The sequence below is a fragment of the Ursus maritimus genome, unplaced genomic scaffold (assembly GCF_017311325.1).
Source record: "Ursus maritimus isolate PB19 unplaced genomic scaffold, ASM1731132v1 scaffold_16, whole genome shotgun sequence".
NCBI classification, from domain to species: Eukaryota; Metazoa; Chordata; class Mammalia; order Carnivora; family Ursidae; genus Ursus; species Ursus maritimus.
In genome coordinates, this window is record NW_024424008.1 from 31,042,247 (window position 1) to 31,067,978 (window position 25,732).

The following is a 25,732-nucleotide window of genomic DNA, read 5'->3' on the forward strand; positions in this document are numbered from 1 at the left end:
CGCCTCCAGGCCCGTGAGACAAGGGACGCCTGCCTGGTACAAGTCTCCCAGTCTGTGGCACTCTGCTATGGCAGCCCTGGGAAACTAGGTCACAAAGAAGAAACTATTGACGCTTGAAGTCTCAAAGTCCAGGGAATACTGGAGAAGCAGATTCAGAAGAAAAATAAGACACTGCATTTTTCAAAGTAGGAAGACGAGTAACCTCTGTGTAGTCCCTGCCAGGTACCAGGCACTGGGCAAGTTTGGTTTGACCTGTTAGCTCATCTAATTCTCACGGCAGGACTAAGACATTGGCTATTGATCTATGTATGGACGAGGAAATTAAAGTTCGGAGAGAATCATTTGACCTTGTGAAAGGTGGTACTAGGTGGCGAGTCTGATTCCCAAAAATTATGATAGCTAATGTAATTGAGTACTTCATATGTCTGGGAAGCTAAAAGGCTTCACATGTATTAACTCATTCAATCTTTTTTTTTTTTTAAAGATATTATTTATTTATTTGACAGAGAAAGAGCGCAAGCAGGGGAATGGCAGAGGGAGAGGGAGAAGCAGGCTCCCCGCTAAGCAGGGAGCCCGATGTGGGGCTTGATCCCAAGACCCTGAGATCATGACCTGAGCTGAAGGCAGACACTTAACCGACTGAGCCACCCAGGTGCCCCTAATTCATTCAGTCTTCACAACAACCCTGTAAGGTAGCGCCCATGAACGTGAACGATTTCTCATTTTAGTCATTTTTAAGGTTCTTAAAAAACAATTGTCTTAACTTTTCTCTATAGTTATCTTATAATACTTGGATCAATTCCTCTGAACAATAGCTCTGTTACTGTTATAACATTTTCCAGTTGGTTATTGCAGGTAGAAATGAATTGTTGTATGTTACATAACACCGTGGTTAGAGTCTGGGCTCTAAATCTACCCTCTCCGCAGCTTACCCTTTGCTCTGTGACCTTGGGCAAGGTATTGACTCTCAGCTTTGTGCATTAGGCACTTTAACTGTATAATGGGGATAATAATAACACCTATCTCATGGGGTGGATGTGAGAATTCAATGAACAAATGTATTTAGATCATTAAAACAGGTCTAACGTATAATAAGTATTAGCTCTCAACATTGTTATTTATTGTGATGATCCCATTTTACAAGATGATAAATTTTGTAAAACGGAGGCTTTGCTTTTTTGGCCAGAAACATAGGTTTTCAAGTCAGGCTAATCTGGGTTTGAATTGCAAATCTCACCTACTATGTGACTTTCTCAAAATTTCTCTCCAGGCCTTGGTTTCCTCGATTGGGTAATTTTAACTCTGTTTAAGAATAAGCAAGATTTTGCACTGCCTTAGATTTTTACAGATTTCCAGAGCAGAAATAACCAAATGGCTCTTATCTAAAATACCAGAATTATTTTGAGTTCCTTATGATTTTAAAGAACACTGAGTTCAGCTTAGGCAGGAAATGGAAGAGAAAAATAGAAAGACAGAGAAAAGAAAGCCCAATAAATTCAGTTTAAGTTCAGTTACATCTAAAGGGATTGATAATATATACAACTTATTAATGACTTCCTACAGCTATTAAAAAGTATTCTACGGGGCGCCTGGGTAGCACAGCGGTTAAGCGTCTGCCTTCGGCTCAGGGCGTGATCCCAGCGTTCTGGGATCGAGCCCCACATCAGGCTCTTCCACTATGAGCCTGCTTCTTCCTCTCCCACTCCCCCTGCTTGTGTTCCCTCTCTCGCTGGCTATCTCTATCTCTGTCGAATAAATAAATAAAATCTTTAAAAAAAAAGTGTTCTACGATTCTTGACATCTAGTCAAACATAGATCAGGGCAGATTTTTTTTTTAATAAAACCATTTCAAGCTTTGCGTTGACCACGAGGAGAGCACGAGGGTCAAATGTTGCATTGAAGGAAGGAGTGTGTAGCCAGTTCAGTCCTACTTGGGATCAGCAAATGGGTTCTGGATCTCCAGCTTTGATTCAGCTGCTTGCCCGCACTCAGTAATGCTGTTAGAGAGCGGACAGAATTATTTTCCTCTATAGTTTTCCTTTATTTATTTATTCAAAGATTTTCTGTATTTATTTGAGAGAGAGAGAGAGAGAGAGCACAAGCAGGAGGAGGGGCAGAGGCAGAGGGAGAAGCAGGCTCTCCACTGAGCAGGGAGCCTGATGCGGGACTCAATCCCAAGACCCTGGGATCATGACCTGAGCCAAAGGCAAGACAGTTAACCGACTGAGCCACCCAGGCACCCCTAGTTTTCCTTTATTTAAAGCTGATTCCTTTCATAAAGGAACATTGCTATCTGAGAGTGCACATTTTCCTTCCTCAAAGAGAGGTCTTATTTTACTCTAACACTTTATGGACTTGTTATAAGGATTAAATGAGATAAGTGTTTGCAAGGTTCTTAGCACAATGGCTGGCAATGAAAAAACAATAAATCTCATAATCATTATACTTCTTTGGAAACCAAAGTATTAACTTTCTGTGAGAAGAAACACAAATATGATTTTGTATTAGCACCCAGTAGCACCTACTAGCTTCTTGGGCAAATATGTCCTTCTATTTCTTTACCTTTCTTTCTTTTTTTTTTTTTTTTTTTAAGATTTTATTTATTTATTTGACAGAGATAGAGACAGCCAGCGAGAGAGGGAACACAAGCAGGGGGAGTGGGAGAGGAAGAAGCAGGCTCATAGCGGAGGAGCCTGATGTGGGGCTTGATCCCAGAATGCCGGGATCACGCCCTGAGCTGAAGGCAGATGCTTAACCACTGTGCCACCCAGGCGCCCCTATTTCTCTACCTTTCTAACTATGAGCTTTAAAGCTTTTTTTTTTTTTTTCCTATGGCTATGACAAGGCTCTTAGAGATTTTCAAAGCTTGAATTTTCATAGTCTTATTTCCAAATATAAAACAGGGAATAAAAAAAGAAAACATAGAAGAAGCCGAAAGATATTTGAAACAGTATTTGACAGTTTGATCATCAAAAACAGCAATGTGTTTGATTCATTTCTGAGTTGGGAACATGAATGCCATTTATTGATGTTAGTATAGACTTGTTCTCTAGAAAAATCACATAAAAAATCTCAGTGCTCAACTCTGCAGGGAGCAACCCCACCACCTCAGTTCATCACTTCTGGAGAAGTTTGCGACACTGTCTCCTGAATGACAAACATGAAAGAACAGATGGCATAAAAAGGAAGTTTCACAGAGTCATAAGAACAGCCCTTCTAAAAGAACGGCAGTCACCTCAAATTATTATGCAATTGTAACCAAACTCTGTATGAAAACATGTAGTTATACTCCACCTTTTTCCTCGAAGGATTTTAAGGTAGCGCATACTAGAGGACTTTCAAAAAGAAGAATAAAATGGGAATAGGAAAAAATTAATGATATAGGGAAAAAACTATCACCAATTCTCAGGAAATAGCATCGTTAATGTAATAAGCATAAAATTTTGTTCTAAATTTCTTGGAAGCCAGGACAAAAATGGAGCCTCATTTCAGAAAAAAAGAAAAAAACAAAACACAAAGACCCGTTGCGAGGCTGTTAGAATCCAAGAATGGAAGACACAGAAGCTGCTGATGGTTGCACGGCGCCCTGGCTGGACCCTCTCATCTGTTCGTCAGTCCTGGAAGGTCAAATACAATCCCTGGGTGCCCACTCACAACCAACCACACAACATGGCCAAACACTGAGATAAAAAGGTGTGTATAGCTGCTCAGTGCAGTGCTCACACAACAAATTTGTTTTGTCCATTTAGTTGATGGGGTTTTTGTTGGGCTGAACTGAATAGACCAATTCATTTGATACGGTCAGAACCATATTCTCATTTTTGCTGATATGTCTGCTTGCATGTAACAGGAACACAACTTAATCAACTAGTCTTATCCCCTCTCCATTAAAAAAGATTAATTAAAAAAAGAAAGGAAAAAGAAGTTTTTGTTTAGTGTTTTTGCACAAAAAGGAACTTGGAGCTGGGACAAGTGTGAGTTGGGCAGCTTCATGACAGCGTGAATCAGCTCTTTCCACCTTCTGGTTCCACTGTAGTTAGTGTGTGGTTTGTTTCCTCGTCTTGGAAAGAGGGGTACTTCACCTCTAGGTATGTGTCTATGTTCCAGGCAGGAGGAAGTGGAGAGGACAAAGGGTTAAAGATGAAAAGCAAGAGATGCATGAACTTTGTAAGGAGCTTCCAAGAGCCTTACATTCCTCCCGGTCTCATCAGCCAGAACTTGGTCACATGGATACTCCTAGAGGCAAGGGAGCCTGGAGAAATGCGTATTTCTAATTGGGTATCTTGACATCCCAAACAAAACCACGGATTTGTTGGTAAAGAAGGAAGAAAGAAAGGATATTGGGTGCATAATTAACAATAATTGTTCATTAAAGTCATAGGGCTTTAACCTCTTTAACTCAATACCAGAAAAAAGACACATCCACTTCCTTATTCTTACACCTTCACTGAATTTCAGGACAGTAGGATTTGTGTGTGTGTGCCGGTGGTTTCTGATTCTTTCATACTATTTAAAGAGGCTTTTTTTTTTTTACTACAGTTTTAGATTTATGGAAAAATTGAAAAGAGCACAGAGAGTTCCTATATACACCCTTATCCAATTTCCCCTAACATCTTACAGTATGGCACATTTGTCACAATTAATGAAATAATATTGATACTGTATTGCTAACTGAAGTGCAGTTTATTCATATTTCCTTCGTTTTATGTGTTGTCTTTTCTGTTCTAGGATCCCACCCAGGACACCACAGAACATTTATTTGTCATGTCTCCTTAGGTTCCTCTTGGCTGCGAGTTTCTTAAACTGCTTGTTTTTGATGACCTTGACAGTTTTGGGGAGTACTGCTACTCAAATACTTTTTCAGATGCCCTTCTATTAGAACTTGTCTGGTATTTCCCTCATGATTAGACTGGGGTTATTCATTCTTGGGAGGAAGATGATGGAGGTAAATTGCCATTTGCATCCCATAGTATAAGGGGTACATACTATCAACATGATTTATCACTGTTGATACTGAGCTTGACATTGACTGATGTGGAGTTTGTCAGGTTTTCCACTGCAAAGTTACTCTTTTTTTTTTTTTTTTTAATCTCCCTTTCCTGATGGTACTCTGTGCAACCCACACTTGAGGGAGTTATACGCTCCATCCTGAGGGTGGAATATGGACATACATTATGTGGAATTCTTATGCAAGGGAGATCAGTCTCTTCTCCCTTATTTGTTTATTCAATCATTTATTTATATCATTATGGACTCATGGATATTTATGTTATACTTTGGGCTTATAATCCAATACTACTTTATTTGGTTGCTCAAACTCATTGGGAATTCTTTCGGTTGGTTCCTATGTCCCTTTGACATATCCCAATGATGCAGTTGTTTGCTGGTTGGTTGGTTTGTCTTAGTACTTTCTCATTTTCTGATACTACAAAATGTTACAAGCTCATTTTATTTCCTGCTCCAGGTCTACAGTCAGCCATTTCTCCAAGGAAGGAGGGTAGGACTTTTAAGATATCATTTCTCCCACTTTACAACAGGTAATTGAGGCAGATTACGTAGCTCACTGAAGTTTCCAGAACTCACTGGTAATAGTATTAGTAAAAGAACCCCGGGCGCTTTCCTCTAGACCATGATTTTATCCATTTATTTAATAAATCTTATTAGAATCTCTGTAGGAATTTCAAGTAAGCACAGATTTCCACAGACTTTTGTCCTTTGTGTAAAACCCCAGAGAACTGTCAAGTTGTAAACACTGAAACCTAGTGAATGTCACACTCTAAAGGAAAAGAAGAAATATTGTGGGACTATTGAGAAGACGTGGGGGGAAAGCTTGCCTAATCCACCAAGAAGTTGTCCTTTTTCAGAGACAAGGTCTCTGGGTGGCTGAGTAGTTGTTGGGGCTGCAAAGGGCCCCTGATGGGAAGGCTGTCTCTGCCAAGGCTGCGGGGATCCTGAGACGCGAGTCAGAGGGGCTGCGGTCCCCCCTCAGGAAGCCGGCTCTCTGTGTCAGCGCAGGTCCTCCTATACGGCTTTCTTAGTCCTACAAGGAGCTTCTGGAAACCCTTGAGAGCGGCTAACATAAAAATAGCTCAAGAAAATTTATGATGTTTGGGGCATGAGTTTAGCCTTTTGAATCAAGTTGGGGATTATTACAAAAAACTGTGTGATTGAAGCCCTCGGAACTTTGGGAGACATAGCACAGTACCTGGAAAAGATATTAAAACTGCCACACTGGGGATATAAGCGTGAAGTGTGCTCTTTCCGTGACTAAAACTCATTAATGTTCACATCCCATCACTGGGGGGAGAAAGCATTTGTTAATCAAAATGGACTGGCGGGATTTATCATCCTAGACTTTTCCCCATTGATTTCTTAAAGAAATTCCCTAGTGTGCTGATCCAAAGTTCCCCCAAGGAACTCCCATTCTCCTATTTCAATTTAATTTCCTGCCAGTCGTTTATTGCTAGACTAAATGTACCTTTTTTTTTAAGCTCATTTCATACAGACTCAGCTGCCCTCCTCGGTGTGCTGTTTGCTCGCTGCCTGCATCTTCAGACACCCCGCATGAAAAGTGGGATGAAATTAGATGATAAATCATTTCCATCATTGCTTGTACTGTAGTCTCTATTATCCTTCCCTCCGTGATTTCACCATACACAAAAAATCAGATATGTAAACATTCTTGATAAATGTTACAATTCCAGGAGGCACATTCAAAGCTCTGAATGCATGTGATAATCATCTGAGTTATGTAGGATAAATATGCTCTGTTCTGCCTTTTCCTCCGGGGGTATTTAGCGATGAACTTTGTTAAGTACTGGGAAGCAGCTGTATTGATCAGGGTCCAGCTGAGACAAAGAAACCACACCAGTTACATTTTACAATAGAATTTTATATAAAGGATTGCTAGCTAGGCATCAAGAGCTTTTTTTTTGTTTTCATTTTTAAGATCTTATTTGTTAGAGTGAGAGAGAGCACAAGCAGGGGGAGCGGCACGCAGAAGGAGAAGCAGACTCCCCGCGGAGCAAGGAGCCCCATGAAGGACTCGATCCCAGGGCCCTGGGATCATGACCTGAGCCGAAGGCAGCCCCTTAGCTGACTGAGCCACGCAGGCGCCCTCGGCACCGAGAGCTGTTAACCAGGTAACTAAGAAGTCAGAAAGAGAACAATGAGGTATCGGAGGGAGTAAACGCAGAAAGCAGCTACACCTTGGCTGGGGAGCAAAGGGAAAAGGGAGGGATTCTTAAAATTTAGAAGCTGGAGGAAGAGCTCCTGCAAAACCATAACTCAGCTGGCCCTGGCATTCCTGAGCTTAGCAGCGCGGCCACGGATCTGAGACCCACACCTCGGAGGAGCGGGCACTGGCATGCTGATGCTAGAAGCTGAGGGGGTACAATAAGGTGACTCTGGGAGTGTTGGAAAAGCTGCTGCTTCTGGAAAAAAGTGCCCCTGCCAGGGACAAGAACACCCGTGGCTAGGGGACACTGGCAAGAAGGGAGACCAAGCCGTGTAGAATGGAGGTTATAAGCAACTGCCCTAACGTCAGAATGACAGGTTTTGCATCCCCGCTCCACCATTTTTTAGCTCTGTGACCTTGGGTGACTTAGCCTCAATGTTTCCATACATAAAATGGGGCTATATTCTTTATCTGGTATTCCCTGAGGATCAAGAGTGACCCTCTATGTAAAGTGCTTGGCAAAGTGCCTACTACATAAACTCCCAATGCACTATTGCTGCTATTGCTATGAATAAATGTATGGGTGTTTATTTTATTTATTTATTTTTAAAGATTTTATTTTAAGGAATCTCTACACACAACCTGGGGCTCAAACTCACAACCCTGAGATCAAGAGACGCACACTCTATTGATGGAGCCAGCCAGGCGCCCCAGTGTACAAGAGTTTAAATCAGTGCTTCTCAATCCAGGGTGATTTTGTTTCCCAAGGGACATTCAGCAATGCCTGGAAATACTTTTGATTGTCATGACTTGGAAGCAGTGCTCTGGCATCTAGTGGATAGAGGTCAAGGATCCTCCTGGATCCCCTACAATGCACAGGACAGCAAAGAACTATGTGGCCCAAATAGTGAACGGTGCTGAGGTTAAGAAAACTTGTTTTAATAAAAAACAGAAGCTATGTTCCAAGAACTATGAAGGAACAGTAATTCAGAGGGAGGAATGCTCAGCGAAGACCAGAGTAGTCTGAGCACACTATGGAGAAGAAGGCCCTGGAAGGATGATAAATTTGGCCAAAGAGTAGAGAAAGGAGGGCATCCTAAGCAGAGGAATCACACAAGAAAATGCTTGACAGTGAGACCTTCTCTTCTTCTTTTTTTAAAAGATTTTATTTTCTTTTAAGTAATCTCTACACCCAACGGAGGGCTCAAACTCACAGCCACACACTCCACTGACTGAGCCAGGCAGGTGCCCCAGGACCTTGTCGTCTTCTCTACCTTTATTGCTAAGTGTCACAGAGATGGTGTAAATCAGGGACTCAGAGAGAGAATGCCAAGTATAATCTCCATTCAGGTTACTTTTCTACCAGAAATCTCGCACAACCACCTGTCGTGATTATGAGGAAGAAGACGTCCCTGCAGGATCTAGCCCAGACTTACCCGTCATGTCACTCATCGCGTCACACAACCAACCCTGCGGTCAGAAAAGCTCCGGTGACGAGGCTGAGCCACACGGCAGATGCAGCTACATTTCAGGGTACTGCCGTCTAGATTTCGTTTCTCCTCCAGAAACTAGGCGACTTTCTAGAGCAGTGGCCTTAACAGGAAGCCCATCGTTCTGCCTAAGCCATAGCTTGGCGAATCAGCTGGGCTTTGGACTCCATACTTGAACTCACGCAAGTAACCTTACACAGTCGGTATTAAACAGATTTAGTCTCACTTGTTTATTTTTGCTTTCATTGCCTTTGCTTTTGGTGTCACATGCAAAAAATCATTGCCAAGGCCAGTGTCAAGGAGATTATTCCCTGTGTTTTCTTCTAGGAGTTTTAGTGCGTCAGGTCTTCCATTCAAGTCTTTAATCCACTTTGAGTTGATTTTATTGGCATCCCGCTGTTCAGTGCAGCGTTATTCACAATAGCCAAGATATGGAAACAACCTAAGTGTCCATCAATGGATGAATGGATAAAGAAGATGCCATATATGCCATACACACACACACACACACACACATATATGCACACACACAATGGAATATTATTCAGTCACGAGAAAGAAGGTAATCTTGCCATTTGCAACAACATAGAGAGACTTTAAGAGCATTATGCTAACTGAAACATGTCAGGCAGACAAAGACAAATACCATGGTAGGAATTATATGTGGAATCTAAACAAGCTGAGATGACAGAAATAGAGATTAGAATGGTGGTCACCAAAGGCTGGGGAGTGGTGGGGGAATAGGGAGATTTTGGTCAAAGAGTACAAACTTCTAGCTATATGATGAATGGGTTCTGGGGATCTAATGTAGAGCACGGTCCTTGTAGTTCATAATCCTGTATCATATACTTGAAAGTTCCTAAAAGAATAGATATGCAATGTTGTCACCACAAAAAAGAAATGGTAATAACGTGACATGATAAAGGTGTTAGCTAATGCCACGGTGGTCATCCCTTTACAACACGTAGGTACCGACATGTTGTATGTCTTAAACAGACACAATGTGATATGTCAATTATATCTCAATAAAACTGAAAAAAAAAAAGAGATCCTGATCACAGTCAAGGCTCTACTATAAGTGAGTTGCCTGAGTGTTGTCATGTTTTAGAAGAATTGAGACAATTCTCAACCAGGAGTCAGGAATGGGGTTGAGGATCCGGCTCTGCTTCCAATAAACCATGTGACTTTCCTTGAACCAGTCCATGCACATCTCTTTGCCTTAGGTTTCCTTGCAGTGAAAAAAAGGTCATTAGAAAAGATGTCCTTAAATTAATTCATGGTATAAAATCTGAAGGTTTTATCTTGCCTCTTTTCAGAATCTAAAGTTCCCAGATCTTTTTTACTAATGTTAGGAAACACTATGTAGTTGTTTGTTTTAACCTGCCCTTCCCAGCTAAAACGGAGATTCCATGAGGACAGGGATTTACTTTGTTCATGGCTGTATCCTCAGCATCTGGAGTAATTCCTGGCTGATAGTAGGCGCTCAAATATTTGCTGAATGTTCAAAGATCTCAAGTCTCTGATAGTTTTGTGTAGAGACAGAAAAAACAAGGAGAGAATTAGGTGTTTGAGGATTCAGACCAGAGAGAGAGTAAAATAAGGACAAACTTAAAGAGATGTTACTTGAGCTGAGTCTTATAGCTCAAGTAGGGGTTTGTGTGGGAAAAAGCAAGGGAGAAGCCTTTCTGAACAGAGTATTAGGTGTGCAAAAGCATGAAAGAACAAAGTTCTTTCAAAAACTGCAGCGTGCTGTAGTTTAACTCTGGGTGGGCAAAAGATGCAGGAGGGCAGACATCAGAGATAATCTGAGAGAGGGGCCAAGTGAGAGAGAGCTTTGCGTGCCCACTGGCTGACCATTGTCAAGGAATAGGAAGCAACCAGAGAGCTGTGTCCTGACCAGACTGAGATGTGACAAAGCTTTTACTGACAGCCACAGGGAAGACAGCTGGGGCCGAATAAGAGGTAGGGAGTGTGACGAGAGTGGAGAGCATATGACAATCTTTCTAATCTATCAGATCGTCTGAACTAGGTTACGCAGCTCAAACTAACCATTCACCAGGGATTTCTCTGATTGTCAAGACAATGTATGAAGTTCTTAAAATGTTCAAGACTCAAGACACCCTGTGGTTAGAATAATTATTGGGCATATTCTGCTAAACTCAAGTGAGATTATTGTTGGTATTTCTATCACTCAGAGTTCCCTATTTGTAATGTATTCAGTGGTTTTGAAGGAGACTTACAACAGGTGGGTTTCTGTATTTAGGTCATAGTCTATACATTTCCTTGGAAATTTCAATAGGGACATCCTGTTCACCATCACCATCAAATTGTGGGGCAGGTTTTTATAGAAGTGTATATGTGAACACTTGTTTTGAAATTCAGACTGATGGGGTAATTTTCTCTGCTCCTCTCATCATTTTCAGAAAAGCAATATTTGCAATATAATCACTTTTTACCAGGCAATATTGCCAAATGGGCTCAAGTGAAAAATAATGAAGAAAAGTTTTACTTCTCTCATTATTCAAATTGAATATGTGCTTCTGGACAAAGGCATTCATGTTGCTTATTAAAGCTTTATATTTTCTTTTTCCTTTCACAAATACATTCATGTCATTTTCAAGGTCTTTTTGTTCTCCCGCTCTCATTTAACTTGTTTGTTATCTTTCCATATCTGCCTGTCTTCATATCAAAAAGGGAAGATTGGCCATTAGGGCCCAGATACCACTCCCATTGTTGGATTTATTCACTTTATGGAAAGGGAGAGGCAGCAAGTTTACCTTCTTCTTTCAACCTTTTCTTTCTGGGTGCATCATTGTGATGTTTTCATAATAAACATGGTAGAACTCCTTTGTGTTTCGTAGAGTACATGCTCTTCCCTAATCACAGATGAGACACAAAGAGCACCATTGAATGGGTAACAATAAGTACCATACCATTTGTGCTCAGTTACCTCATTACTCTGTTTTAATTAGCCCTCTAATTACTTTCAGCTGCTGCTAATGAGCTTCAACTGTGGAAAGAAACACACACACACACACCTCCCTGTCCCCAGTAAACACACTGACAACTACAACTGCTCACCTCTTCAGGTCAGTGGAGGGGGTATATTAGCAGGTTTATTGGCAGTAGAAGTCATGGTGACTTTTCTCTTGTGGATACAGTTCATCACGGTGAACTTTTTATCAAACTGATCGCTCCACATCTTGGCTCTGGTTTTCCATGAGTTTTCTCTATTCACGGAGAAGGAGGTCTTAGTCTATAGCCTAAATGCAGCCTTAGTTTGATTTCATTCTGTTCACAGAGATCTGGAGAAGTTTTAGCTGAAAGACTAATTCTCCTCCCTGGTGAGCACCTCCAGCTCACACTTTCCCAACGATTGTGTAGATTCTTCACGGACTTGGTAACGCACAGAAGGAGCTATGATAGTGTTTTCTGTACTAAAAGTACCCCCTTCGTTCCATTCTTTGGCTAGTCACTCCACATCTACTATTTGCTTTATCACATCACATGCCTACCCAAAATTTCCTGGTGGTGTTTCATTGCTTATAGAATCCAAATCCAGACCCCCGAGGCTAGTACTGCAGGCCCTGCCAGTGTGGTTCCATTCCTCATCTTCCCTCAGTTCCTACCAACACACACGCGCGCACACACACACACACACACACACACGCAAGCAGGCAAACCGATTTGTGGCGTTTACTGAGTAAATATTCCCACTACGGCCAATTTCAGTCTATAAAATGAAGAGTTGGAAGAGAGCAGTAGTAGCACACAGTTAAATTATTCTTATCATCAGATACAATAAAATTAGGCAATCTCAAGAGCATAGATAATAGTCAAAGAAGGTGAAAGAATTAAGAAATGATGAGCCAAGTATGTATTACCTTTTTTTCAGTGTAGTTGAGCTGTAACTTTCTTTAGCTTAATTTTTAATAATGGCTGCATTTAACAACTGAAAATTAGACAATTGTCTCTTGTGGGCTGGTTTAAGCCAGCTCCATCCAGCACACCCCTGCATGGACCCTACCATTGTTTCCTAGCCCACAGAAATCTCCCTCTCCGTGCAGGACTAGCTATATAACTATTTTGACGATTCATTCAAGTAAACATGTGTTGAGTGCCTACTATGCATCAGGCATTCGCAAAAAGCATATAAGAAAATAAAACCACAATTTCAGATGTAATCAGTTCCACCAAGAGAACAGTGACTGGCAGTGAGTTGTACCACTTACAGGAAAAAGAGAGATGAACAGATGAGCAGAAATTGGGAGGCGGGCCAGAAGAGCAGGGGCTCGGTTTAGGTAAGTTAGGTTCAGATGCCTGTTAGACATCCCAGGAAGATGCAAATAGACCATTTCTTTATAGATTCTGTAACATTTAGAAGCCGGGTGTTATAGGATGAATCGTGTACCCCCCTCCCCCCAGAATTTTTATGTTGCACTCCTCACCTCCAGGACCTCAGAGAGTGACTGCGTTTGGAGTCTTTAAAGATGTGATTCAGTTAAAATGAGGTCACAAAATGAGTTGTGCGAAAGTCTTTAAAGATGTGATTCAGTTAAAATGAGGTCACAAAATGAGTTGTGAGAAAGTAAGTTTCTCTGGTTTAAATCCCCCAGTCCGTGGTACTTTGTCATGGCAGCCCTAGCAAACTAATACACCAGACAAAGACCTTAACTCGATTCCACCTGCCGAGAACGTTTCATGTACGTGTATCTTCGTTCCTCAGCAAAGCTCTACGCTCCTTGAGTGCAGGAGCCACGTATTCCCCCAGCATCTGTCACGCAGTCGTGGCTTGCCGTGGTTGCCCTTGCAGGGGTTTAAGTGGGCCGAATGGCAGCAGAAGGGGGCCGAATGGCAGCAGAAGGGGCCCTGGAGCCCTTTATCTAACGGCCAAAGGAGCTGAGAACACTGTATCTTGGTTCCATACAAAGCAGCTCCTGGGTATTCGAAGCAGCCCATGGGCAGCGAGCTGGTGCTGTAGGAATACCGGAGTACCTGTCATCCGCACCGCATCCCACACTCACCACCCTTCCCTCAGCGAGCGGCCCGTGAGGCAGGCCCAGTAAGGATCATCACTACCATTCTGCCTCAGAACGAGCAAGCCCAGAGAGGGGCAGAGAGCAGTGTAAGGACAGGCCCTGGGCAGGGCTGGGCACTGAACTTGTCTCCTTGTCCCCTTGCCTGTTCGGGGTCCTGGGGAGTTCTTGGTACAAAGGCCAATTGCTCAAGGGAACCACAGGACCCAAGAAAGTATCGAATTAAAAGTATCTTTCCGATTGTAGGGCGAAGGCTTCCCCAGAGAACAGGCAATGCTTAAACCCAGGAAGAAAAAGACAGTCTTGGTACCAGAGACGGAAGTAAACAAGTTTGTGTCATGCATTATTCAGAAAAGACATCCCTTATCCTGACCCAGAGTATCATTTTACTTTACCAGGCTGGGAATTTATCATTTTAATAATAGCCTCTGGGATTCCAGAGGCAAGAACACTTTCTGCGTTTGTAAATACAGCAACAATTTCTTTCTTCTAAAAAGGACTGAACTGCAGACTGTAGGCACCAACAAGGAAATTAATATAATTTGCTCATACCGTCCTTTTCACCAAAGACAGGCGGGGAATACATATTCTGGCATTGCTCCTGACCCGCAGCGTCCGCCGACATTCCGACGGCTGAAGGCGGGCTGACCCCCAGCGCAGGTTTCCGCACAGCTTCTTTTTTCATCTTCGTCTTCGGGCAGAATGAAATTCCTGCTCTCGGGTGGACTCGCCAGTGCCCCTTGGGCTTCCAAACCCAGCCCTCCGAGCCTCTGCGTTCCGTTCCACAGGGAGGACACCCAGCCACCCGGGAGCCACGGTGCGAAACTCTCCGCACACGAAACCAGTGTGACCGCTTTAAGAAAGAACTGAACGGTGCGTTTACTTTTTGTGATGTAGTTTTTATTTTTATTTATTTTTTAAGGCCATCCGAAGTTTGGTTTTATTTACTTGTCATCAAAAGCATCTTAAAAACAAACACAATTTGTAAACGTTTTCTCTCTTCCTGTCTGTTATGTACTTTCATAACATGCTATTTCTTTTCATTTTTTTATTGTTGCAAAATACATTTAACATAAAATGTATTCTCTTAACCATTTTTAGGTGTACAGTTGAGTGCTATCACGTACGTTCATATCATCCTGCAACCATCACCACCAGCTACACATATGGATTTGTATGTATTTTTATGTTCTTTTAGATCCGCAAACGAGTCTCCCTCAACAGGTCGCACGTCAGCAGTACGTGCTGATCCACAGACCTCACGGGCAGGGGCGCAGGGGAAGGAGAAGGCTGCACCGTCCGAGGGAGCTGTCAGATGGGGGAAGGCAGACCAGTTCCCTGGGGGCCTCTGAGTGTTGTGAGGGAGGAAGAGAACCAAAGTATGGGCAGACCAGAAGTTGTGGTTAATTAGGAAGGAAATGCAGTTCGAGATAATAGAGGACAATTTCAGGAGAAAACAGAGCTGTAGCTGAAGGCAGCTGAAGTAGGACAGAGGTGACAATTACGGAAGGGAGGAAGTCGTGTAGCAAGTCGAAAAGATAGAAAAATGCTGTCCTGCCTGTTTCAGGGGACTCATGGAGCTGCCCTCTTAGCTGTGCAGAGGAGCCCCTCCTGGGGTCCAGACTCAAGGTTCTGTCAAAGTGCTGGTTCCATCCATTGGCCTATGGCCTGTAATCAGCAAACAACGCTCGGGTTGCTAATCCCACCAAGTGGTGCCTCAGCCGTCCTTTTGGGGGAGGTCTGGCGTGAGCCTCCAGGAAGGTGCCCAAGTCTGGGGAATCTTGGCACAAGGGCTCCAGGCTGTAAAGAAGTCATGTCGGCCTGCAGTCAGAACACACACTCCGCCACACTGTGATTCCTGTAATGGTATCAGGTGCACTCGAGATGATTGGCTCAGTGTCTGTGAGGCCACTGACCAGAATTGTCTCAGGCCTTCAGTAATACTTGGAACAATTTTAGGGTGAGGAAACAGGTTGAACATGAAAAGAGTATTTTGCTGGATACCTTATGGTTCACCCATAGGACACAGTCCTTTATATGCACAACCACAGCCTGAACAAAGCTCTTATGTTTTGAAATGAAATCTCCAGTCTCAAAATTTAGACCAAGAGAAGGGGTATGAAGGACTGTACAGAGTGGGAGGCAACAGGAGAAGAGGGATTCTGACCTGGTCTGAGGAATCAGGGATCTTCGTCTGAGGAATCAGGGATCTTTCTCTGAGGAAATGATGTGTGGGCTGATATCTGATGGACAAGTGGGTACTGAGTAGTAAAAGGGAGGGTGGAGAATATGTCAAGCAAAGGCCAGAGCACATACAAAGGTCCTGAGGTGAAAGTGGGAATAAAAATGTTTGAGGCACTTAAAATGGCTAGTTTGGCTGGAATCGAACGACGAACATCTAGAGTGACTAATCTTGAAGGGCAGCTAGGTCTCGGAGTCTGCTAGGACATCTTTGGCTGGAAGGAACAAAAGACCCTCAGTCACTTTAGCAGAGTCCAGAGGTAAAACAGGAGGCACGACACAAACTTTAAGGTTGTAAAGGGCCCAGAAACCTTTCATCGACATTATCCACATCAGCTTTCCATTGGGACTGCTTCTCACGGAGTTTGCTACTAACAGCTCCAAGCCGCAATCCTAGAAACAGCATCCAGAGGTGAAAATGAACTTCCTCCCTCTGGAGTCTCCCCTTAGGAACAAGAAATCCCAGAAGCACCTCTCCAACGTGCGCGCACGAGCACACACACACACACACACACAGCAGATCTCTCCTTGCACGTGATGGAACCGAACTGGGTCACACGCTCACCCCTACACAGGACCCTACCTATGGAATGGGAGGTGCCATAGTTCGCAGGATCAGCATTTCCCTAGGAATGGGATCCCCTTCCCAGAAGTCAGGTGGAGAACTGGTGGACACTGAGCGAAACTGAGTTTCTGCTAGCAAGAAGTAAAGGAAAAATAAAGGGAAAAAGCCAGAAGGCTACAGGTGGTATTAGCCATAGCTTTTAGGCCACAACGAAAACAGGATCTTTAAGACAAAAGCTGATTGTGTAAACAACTTCCAGTCTCCGTCTCTTCAGGAAATACCCCAATTAGATGGCCGTGAGGCTGAGGTTTGTTTTAAAAACAAATGAGTTTGTTCTGACTTAGAAGAATTCTGTTGCTGGAGAATTACGGCAAAATAAAGGCAATCTTTAAAACATTTTTATATTTGCGGGGCGCCTGGGTGGCTCAGTCGTTAAGCGTCTGCCTTCGGCTCAGGGCGTGATCCCACAATCCTGGGATCGAGCCCCACATCAGGCTCCTCCGCTGGGAGCCTGCTTCTTCCTCTCCCACTCCCCCTGCTTGTGTTCCCTCTCTCGCTGGCTGTCTCTCTCTGTCAAATAAATAAATAAAATCTTTAAAATAAAATAAAATAAAATGTTTTTATATTTGCAAAAATTTCCTTTAGTAGGACCAACTCCACTATGTAGAATTTTATTGCTTTTTTAACAAAAACTATTTTGTATCACAGGTACAAATAATACAGTAAAATGCACTAATCTTAAGTGTATAGCTTATTAAATTATTCCATGTGTAAATACCCATATAACCACCATGTAGATCAAGACATAAAACATTTTCAGCACTCTATAAAATCCCACCGTTGTTTTCCTAGTCAGTGCCCCCACTCCTGCATGCAGTACCATTATTCTGTCTGCTACAAGCTTTTATTAATTTCATCTGTTCTTGAACCTCATATAAATGGAATCAGATTGCATGTTCTTTTGTGTTTGGCTTGTTTCATCCAACATAGTGTTTGTGAAATTCATCCAACTCGTGTGTGGTCCCTCTTTGTTTTTTCCTATGTAGTATTCCATACAATGAATATACACAATTATCCTTTTTCCCAGTGATGGACATTTGTATTGTTTCCAGTTTGGGGAAATACAAATGTTCTGGTTGCTCTATATCTTCATCCATAATTGAAACTCTCAGATTTTTTGTTTTTTGGGTTTTGTGTGTGTGTGTGTCTGTGTGTGTGTGTGTTTAGTTTTAGTTATTGTGGTGGATGTGTGGTTGTATCTTGTTGTGATTTTAATTTGCATTTCTCTGAAAAGTCATGAAGCTGAGTCTCTTTTCATGTTTATTGGCCATTTGGATACCCCTTCTCTGAAGAGCTTAATCTTTGCTCATTTTTTATATGGAGGTGTGTGTCTTTTCCTTATCGACTTGTAGAAGTTCTTTATGTATTCTCGAGATAAGTCTTTGGTTGGATATCATGATCCAAGTAAGTGGCTTGCCTATTGCAGGACCATTAAGGGTGACTGTCAAGAAAGAGTTCTTTTTTTTTTTTTTAGATTTTATTTCTTTGACAGAGAGAGAGGCAGCAAGAGAGGGAACACAAGCAGGGGGAATGGGAGAGGGAGAAGCAGACTCCCCCCTGAGCAGGGAGCCCGATGCGGGGCTCGATCTCAGATGCAGGGCACAATCCCAGAACGCCAAGATCATGACCTGAGCCGAAGGCAGATGCTTAACAACTGAGCCACGCAGGCGCCCCTCAAGAAAGAATTCTTGAGAGGCTTTACGGTGCAGCTTAGTAAGTCTATTTAAGTAGCATGGGGACAGGACCTGTGGGCAGAAAGAGCTGCACTTCGGCTGTGGGAGGCTGGTAGCTATATACTTAGTGCTCAAGGGGGAGGGACATGCAGGGGGTATTAGATCATAAATGTCTTTGAATTTCTACTCATAAAATTACTTTCTCAAGATTTTTCTGGTGCTTACCATTCAGCTTGGTATTAACTATGGGTGAGATGTACAGGCAGCCATGAGACCCTTTAGGAATGTAGCAATCAGCACCTATTTGATCCTTCTGGAAACTATGCAGGCTATAGATCAGCCTTCTGGACCAAAGGTGAACACTTTTCTGTTTCTATCCCTCATCATGTCTTTTCACTTTAGTAGGGATTTTTAAGAAACAGAAATCCCTAATTTTAATGAAGTTCCATTAATAAATAAATCTTTTCTTCTGCGGTTAGTACTCTTATGTATTATTTAAGAAACTTTTTTCTACTCCAAGGTCACAAAATTATTTTCTTCTAAAATTTTTATTGTTTTACTTTTAGAATTTAGGACTATGAACCATATGAAATTAATGTTTGTATACAGTGTAAAGAATAGATCAAAGATTCAGGAACATTTATTTCAAGGACCACACTTTTCTCCTGAATTGCTGTAATATCTTTATTATAAAGTGACTACATAAGGATAGTTTTGTTTCTGAACTCTCTCTTCTATTCTACTGGCCTAATTTTTTTATCCTCACATCAATACATACCGTGTTAATTATTATAGCTTTATAATGAGCTTTGGAAGCTGGTAGGTAAGTCTTTTAGGTTTCTTTGTTCTTTTTTTTTTTCCAAAGAATTCTTAGCAATTCTAGATCTCTGCATCTCCATAAATACTTAATTTTTATTTTTCTAAAGTAACCTCCATGGCCAATGCGGGACTTGAACTCACTATCCCGAGATCAAGAGTTGCATGCTCTACCAACTGAGCCAGCCAGGGGCCCCTCGGTAAATACTTTAGAATCAACTCTTAAATTTTCAATAAAATACCTGCTGGGATTTTGACGAGGTTGTATTGAATCTATAGATCAATTTGAAGATAATTAATAACTTAACAATATTGAATCCTCCCACTGCTGATACTTTGGCACCATGCAAATATCTTGTTCCCCAACCAAAGTTCACCTACTCATTTTAATAACCATTGCTGATGCTTGCCTGTATCAATTATTGTAATGGAGGCTGGAAATTATTGGCTCTAATTCCATTTCTTCTTCTTTTTTTTTAGAGAGGTAGAGAAAGCTGGGACGGGGAGGGGCAGAGGGAGAGTGAGAGGGAGAGAGAGAATCTTAAGCAGGCTCCATGCCCAGCACAGAGCCTTAAGATCATGACCTGAGCTGAATCGAGTCAGACACTTAATCAGCTGAGTCACCCAGGCGCCTCAATTCCATTATTTCTTCTACATTCATTAACTTTATATCTGTAAAGAAGAGCCTTATCTTATCCCTACCCCCTTTTTTGAGGGAATCTCTCCACTGAGTTAGAAATGGAAATTTCTCTCAGTATTGGTCAATAGTTTGCAGTCCAGTGGTATTGCATATCTTTCATTAGATTTATTCCTAATTATTTGGTGGGTTTCAATGCTATTATAAATAGTATTTTCATTCTCCAACCACTCATTGCTGGTACGTAGAAAAACAATTAAGTTTTATATACTCTCCCGTGTTCAATGACTGTGCTAAAATCCCTACTTAATTCTGATAACTTGTCTAATGATATATATTTTTTGGATTTTTATAAAGAATCATTTCATCTGTGATAATGAAAGATTTCCTTCTCCCTTCATAATCTTTACACCGTGTGTATATTTCCTTGCCTTACTGCACTGGCTAGGAGTCCCACGTCAATGCGGAATAGAAGAAGTGTCTTTTTCTCATTCCCATTGTGAAGGTGAACCTGTGACTCCAGAGAGATGGGAATATTTCAGAGAATCAGATGGTTTCCTAAAAGGAGGACAGGAATTGAAAACTGTAGCAAGGTGAGAGAGGACTTATGTTGGTTCGGAATGAATACAACTTCATGGAAACTCAGGGGTGACTGGGGCAAAGATGGGGAAGGAACTTGAGGCTTATTTTGAAAGGTTGTATCTCTTTGAAAGGCATGTTATATTTTGGCCTCACAGGAGGACAGTTAGAAAGTATGGCTGTGGGTGTGGGACTGAGGAATGCTGAAAGACTGTATCCCTTCAAGAAGTTGATCAAAAGGGGAGGGACTTCTACAGAATGTGAAAGGGAACCTTATAAAAAGGAAAAAACACCCTCAAACAAACAATGCATCACCAAAAGAAAAAGGTGACAGCAAGCTGTAGAGAATTCCCACAGAGTGCCACACCATCACGCCATGGATTTTTCTCAGGATGCTTTGCACACACATACACACACATCACAAATAGTGACAATAGTTTTTAAATGCTCAACAAATGAACCAAGTCAGAACGACCTCTTGGAGATAGTGCACACATATGTGCATTGAGGAAAACATCTGTGACAAAGTACGACTGCCAGGAAGATCTGACCCTCCCCTCTTGAACTGTATGTCACTGGCAATGATTAAGGTTTATTGCAATGAGGATCTGTTCTTCCTGGCTTGTAAATTAGGAAGATTTTAATGGAGGAGGTTCTGTGGGCCTGATCAATAACTCCATCTCTTAATTAAATGTGAGCCCAAGCTATCAGCCAAAGCAACGGTTGCCACCCTTAAGGCACCTTTACTGAGCTGTCCCTTAATTCCAGTGATCATCCATGCCCAGGACTGTTGAGAGTGACGCGAATGCCAATTTTTTCTATTTTTAATCTGGTAAGACTCTTGAAGTATTGAAATTTGGTACAACTGTGAAAACTTTAAGGCTACTCCTTTAAAAAGCAAAACAAAACAGGTGGCATTAATTTTAATAATGTTTCATTTTACCTGGTGTTTCAAAATGTTATCATTTTGACATGTAATCAATAAGAGATACTTTATTTTTTTTAAAGATTTTATTTATTTATTTGAGAAAGAAAGGATGAGAGAGAGAGAGAGAGATCATGAGCAGGGGGAAAGGTAGAGGAGAAGCAGACTCCCCCCTGAGCCCAGAGACTTGATGCGGGGCTCAATCCCAGGACCTGAGATCATGACCCGAGCCGAAGGCAGACGTTTAACAGACTGAGCCACCCAGGTGCCCCAATATGAGATATTTTATACCATTATCTTGTATAAAGTCTTCAAAATCCAGTATTTTATATTTACAGCACATCTCAATTCAGACCAGCCTCATCTCAATTGTTCAGTAGCCACATGTGGTGAGTATTGGATAGTATAGTTCTAAGCTTGATTGGATATAAACATTTTTGGCCAGAATACGTCATAGATGGTGTTGTATTCTTCATATTTTATACTTTTATGTTGCATGACTGGGATGTCATGGCATCCCGTGATTAGTGATGTAAGCTTTATCATTTGATGAAGGGGGCAATCATCAGATTCCTTCATTACAAAGACATGTTTTCATCTTTACGTTAGCGAGGAATCTGTGGGCTGATACTTCGGCACCATGCAAATATCCTATTCCCCAACCAAATTTCACCTACTAGTTTTCACAACTGTTGCGGATGCTTGCCTGAATCAGTTATTATAATGGAGGCAGGAAACTACTGATTCTAATTTCATTGTTCCTTTCATATTCATTAACTTTGTAAAGGAGAGTTTTATCTTATTCCTCCCCCCTTTGTTGAGGGTCATTAGGGTTTATGGATTTTTTTACACTTGATATGTTATGATTAGTTTTTTAATATTAAAATTATTGCAAATTTTGGCCCCCCGCAAGCTCATTTCTGTAAAGCAACTGATAAATTTGTTTTTTTTTTTTACTTTTTAGACACTTGCCTAAGTAATACCTTCCCAAAAGTCTTCATAATCTGTGTTCAAGTAAAATACCATTAACATTTCAGAATAGGAATATTTCACAATCTGTAACATGTGGCCACCTCATAGTTGTTCTTAAAAGTGTTGATTTCTCATACTAACATTGGCAGGGATTATCTCTTACCCAAAATGTAAAAATATATTCCATCTTCCTCTGTCTAGATAGCAGGATGGTTATTTATTTATATATCAAACAAGTGGTTTTGGTGCAAGAGTGGACTACGACTGCCAATCTTCTGCTCTTTACAGATACAGATCTCCAGACAGGGGTTCCATCAAGCGTGGTGGTAAAGGAGATTATACTCCGTCAGTCATAAACTGACTTGTGGCATTTCATTTGTATTTCCCGTACAGGTGATTTTTCACCCTCTTCCCAAGCTCATACATTCCCCCTTGTTAATAAACTAAGAAATGTATTTCACTTCGTTTAAAAAAAGAAAACCGGGTTGAATAAAGATTCTCTCCTTCCTTTGGTAAAATGTAGGCTTTTCTTATATTAGCACCTGTACTCATTCCACACTAGAATCATTCTTTTTTCTTTTTACTTTTTTTTAAAGACTTATTTATTTAAGAGAGTGAGAGAAGGAGCAGGGGGAGAGGGAGAAGCAGACTCCCCACCACACAGGGAGCCTGACATGGGGCTTGATCCTGGGACTCCAGGATCATGACCTGAGCTAAAGACACGCTCAACCGACTGAGCCACCGAAGGCACTTAATTCTCCAAATTGACTAGACAAGCATGTTTGGGAAGCTGCACGTCCCTCCATGTCTGTGGGTTTCCTCAGGATAAACAATGGAATTTGTGGGATGATAAAGCCATGATGGAAATGTCCCCACCTTGGGCAGGTGCCTGCCTGTGCCAGGTTGCATGGCAAAGAAATCCAGGTCAGTGATAACGTGCCCGATGCACTCCCGGAGCCCCCCCTGCCCTCACAGCTTACTTTGCTCATGTTGCTTACGATGTTGCATCTAATTCAGCAGGAGCACGGGGGGTTCTCTGCAACTTTAGTTCACATTGTCTGATGTTTCTGCTCGTGCTGTCCCGGTGTGGTGCTTCTGCCATGCAAAGCTGCGCGGGAGGTTCGCCGGCCCCTGGCAAAGACGAGCCGAAGCCTCTCCTCTTCTTGACCACGCTGTTAGACCCGAGCAGGTTTGAGAGCCCGGCTGCGGACTGTATCTTCCCCTGGCTATTTTATTGGAGCAGGATGACATTTCTTCATTGGTGCTCTGCAGTAAAATTTAATATGAGATACAAATGCAAGTAATAGATGTAATTTAATGTTAGCTGAGAGTCATATTTTAGAAGCAAAAAGAAGAAAACATTTCTTAAAAGCAAAAAGCAACAGGTGACTAGGCATAATGATATGGTTTAATTAATAAATATACCAAAAATAGTAGTTGAGCATATAATAAATATAAAAATTCATTAGTGGGGTGTTTTATACTTCAAAAAAGCTCTATTTTTGAAATTTCACGGGCCATTTACACTTCTATCTCATCTCACCTTGGACCAGCCACATTTCAAGGACCCAGTGGCCCCATGTGGTGAGTGATTACTGCCCTGACCAGCACATGTCTAGGCGGTAGGCAAAAATAATCATGAGGTTTTCCTCTGAAAGGGAGGTAGAAGTATCGTCTTCATTTGTTCCATCTGATGGCAATTCAGATACAACTTCTTGTTGTATTCCACTAACAACTGGTCAGAATTCTCAGAACCAGAGAAATAAAGAATATGCTAACATATAAGGAATCTTATTTATTATACTTACAATCAGCACCTGCCTTTGTTTAAAATGCTGATCTGGGTGGCTCAGCTGGTTTAAGTGCCTTCGGCTCAGGTCACGATGCCAGGATCCTGGGATGGAGTCCCCACGTGCGGCTTCCTGCTCAGCGGGGGGTCTGCTTCTCCCTCTGCCTTTTGCCCCTCCCCCTGCTTTGCTCTCTCTATCAAATAAATGAATGAAATCTTTAAAAAAAATAAAATGCAGATCTGGTTTGGGTTGATAGAAGTATTTTCTCCTTCAGTGTCTCCAGGGCAATCCCCGAGATGATGCGAACTGGATTAGTTGTGGTTTTGCTCTGTGTGGGGGATGCCCACGTCAGTAACCTCAGTAGGACTGGACAGGGCCGAAGCTGCATGGTGTGGACGTGTGTGGCCACAGATTGCTGCAGGATTACCCTCTGTGCACCTTTCCCGAAGGAGCACTTCCTTGACATGCTCAGAAGCAGCCAACTGGGTGAGGACATCTGCTTTCAGCGGGACTTTGTTAAGCACTCCATATGTCAAGGAGACTCAGTTGCATCAACTTCACCCAGAGGCCTCTGCAGAGACAACTGGGCAGCACCGTGGAAGCTTCCAGAAGGAAACACACATGGATGGAGTACATCTATCTGGCTTCTGTAGGTATCTGTAATTCACCTCAGGCAGACAATAAAAAGAACTATGTATGTTGTAATTATATGGACAGTGTAGTTTTTCTTGCCCTGGTCAGAATATATTCAGAGTAAGTTTAAGGACTGTGACAATAGCGGGCATGACATTTTGGTGAGGCCTTTTTTGACCTTCACTATTGTCCTCACCAACCTGCTCCCAGAGCCCCTGCCTTGCTTCAGTTAATATTAAGGGAAGGCCTCCATAGATCAGATGAGTGGGAAAGAGTGGGCTACTCACTGTATAAAGACAGCCAGCTCCAAACAAGTTTCTAAGAAATTCCTGATAACATCTTGACTCTCTGTTCCACTAGTTTTCTCTCTCTCTCTCTCACACCCACACAGAGCTTTTCCCAGATTTAAAGGGACTAGCTAGTTTATCACTGCCTGTGAAAGGTCTTGGCGGCCACAAAGACAAGCTTTCAAGTCATTAATGATCACGCACGGGGCCACTTTGCCATTTCTTTTCCACTTTTTCCCTTATCCCACACAGTCTCCAGCAGAAATGATGGCCTAGTGCTGCACAGCCAACTCGAGGGTTCGTCTTCCCTTTTTGCAATAATTAAACCTGGAGTCCTTTCACCTGTCGAAATTAACTTCGCCGCTCTTCCCAGGGCCCCGCGTGATGCCACTGTTTCGAGCACTGTCATGTCTTTGAGCTGTAATACTTGGGGCCTGCAGAAATCATCCCCGAGTGTGCTGCCCAGGCGGCAATTCACTACAGTGTTCTTCTGAGTAAGTACCTGGAGATGGGTCCTCCTCCAAGATGCCGAAGATCTCAGGGCCACACCTGCCAAAGCTGCGTGCTCTGGAATTCATGACAGCAGGCCCTGAAGATGTTTGCTCTAGTCTGTGTGGGAGGTTTGCCATCCTTCCAACACTTCTGAACTTTCAAAAGGAGATCGTCTAAGGAGGTGAACACTGATCGTGGCAAGCTCCCAGACATCTCACTCAAGTGGTATTGGAAGGCTGGGACCATGGTTCAAATTTACCCCTCCAGCATCAATCTTATTAATCTGCGGGGGGTTCAATGCAAATACTCTCTGAAGCAACAGTCCTCAATGTATTGTATTTCAAGTCTGATAATCTCAC

General features: G+C 42.3%; 1 protein-coding gene across 1 annotated transcript; it reads left to right on the forward strand.

Annotated features, from left to right (window-relative positions):
* Window positions 1–8,571: 8,571 nt before the first annotated feature.
* Window positions 8,572–24,684, forward strand: LOC103660760. The gene is made up of 4 exons (XM_040630638.1): window positions 8,572–8,710; window positions 14,316–14,576; window positions 14,805–14,877; window positions 24,236–24,684. The coding sequence occupies exons 1-4, from the start codon at window positions 8,572–8,574 to the stop codon at window positions 24,612–24,614; spliced, it is 852 nt and encodes a 283-aa protein (XP_040486572.1). The 3' UTR covers window positions 24,615–24,684.
* Window positions 24,685–25,732: the final 1,048 nt, after the last annotated feature.

Excerpts from the sequence above, each read along its gene's own strand:
- LOC103660760 (XM_040630638.1), top strand. The coding sequence starts at position 8,572 with ATGAGGAAGAAGACGTCCCTGCAGGATCTAGCCCAGACTTACCCGTCA. Across the intron at positions 8,711-14,315 it reads AGATGCAGCTACATTTCAGG|CGTCCGCCGACATTCCGACG; the intron begins GTACTGCCGTCT and ends CCTGACCCGCAG. Across the intron at positions 14,577-14,804 it reads CTTTAAGAAAGAACTGAACG|GTGTACAGTTGAGTGCTATC; the intron begins GTGCGTTTACTT and ends AACCATTTTTAG.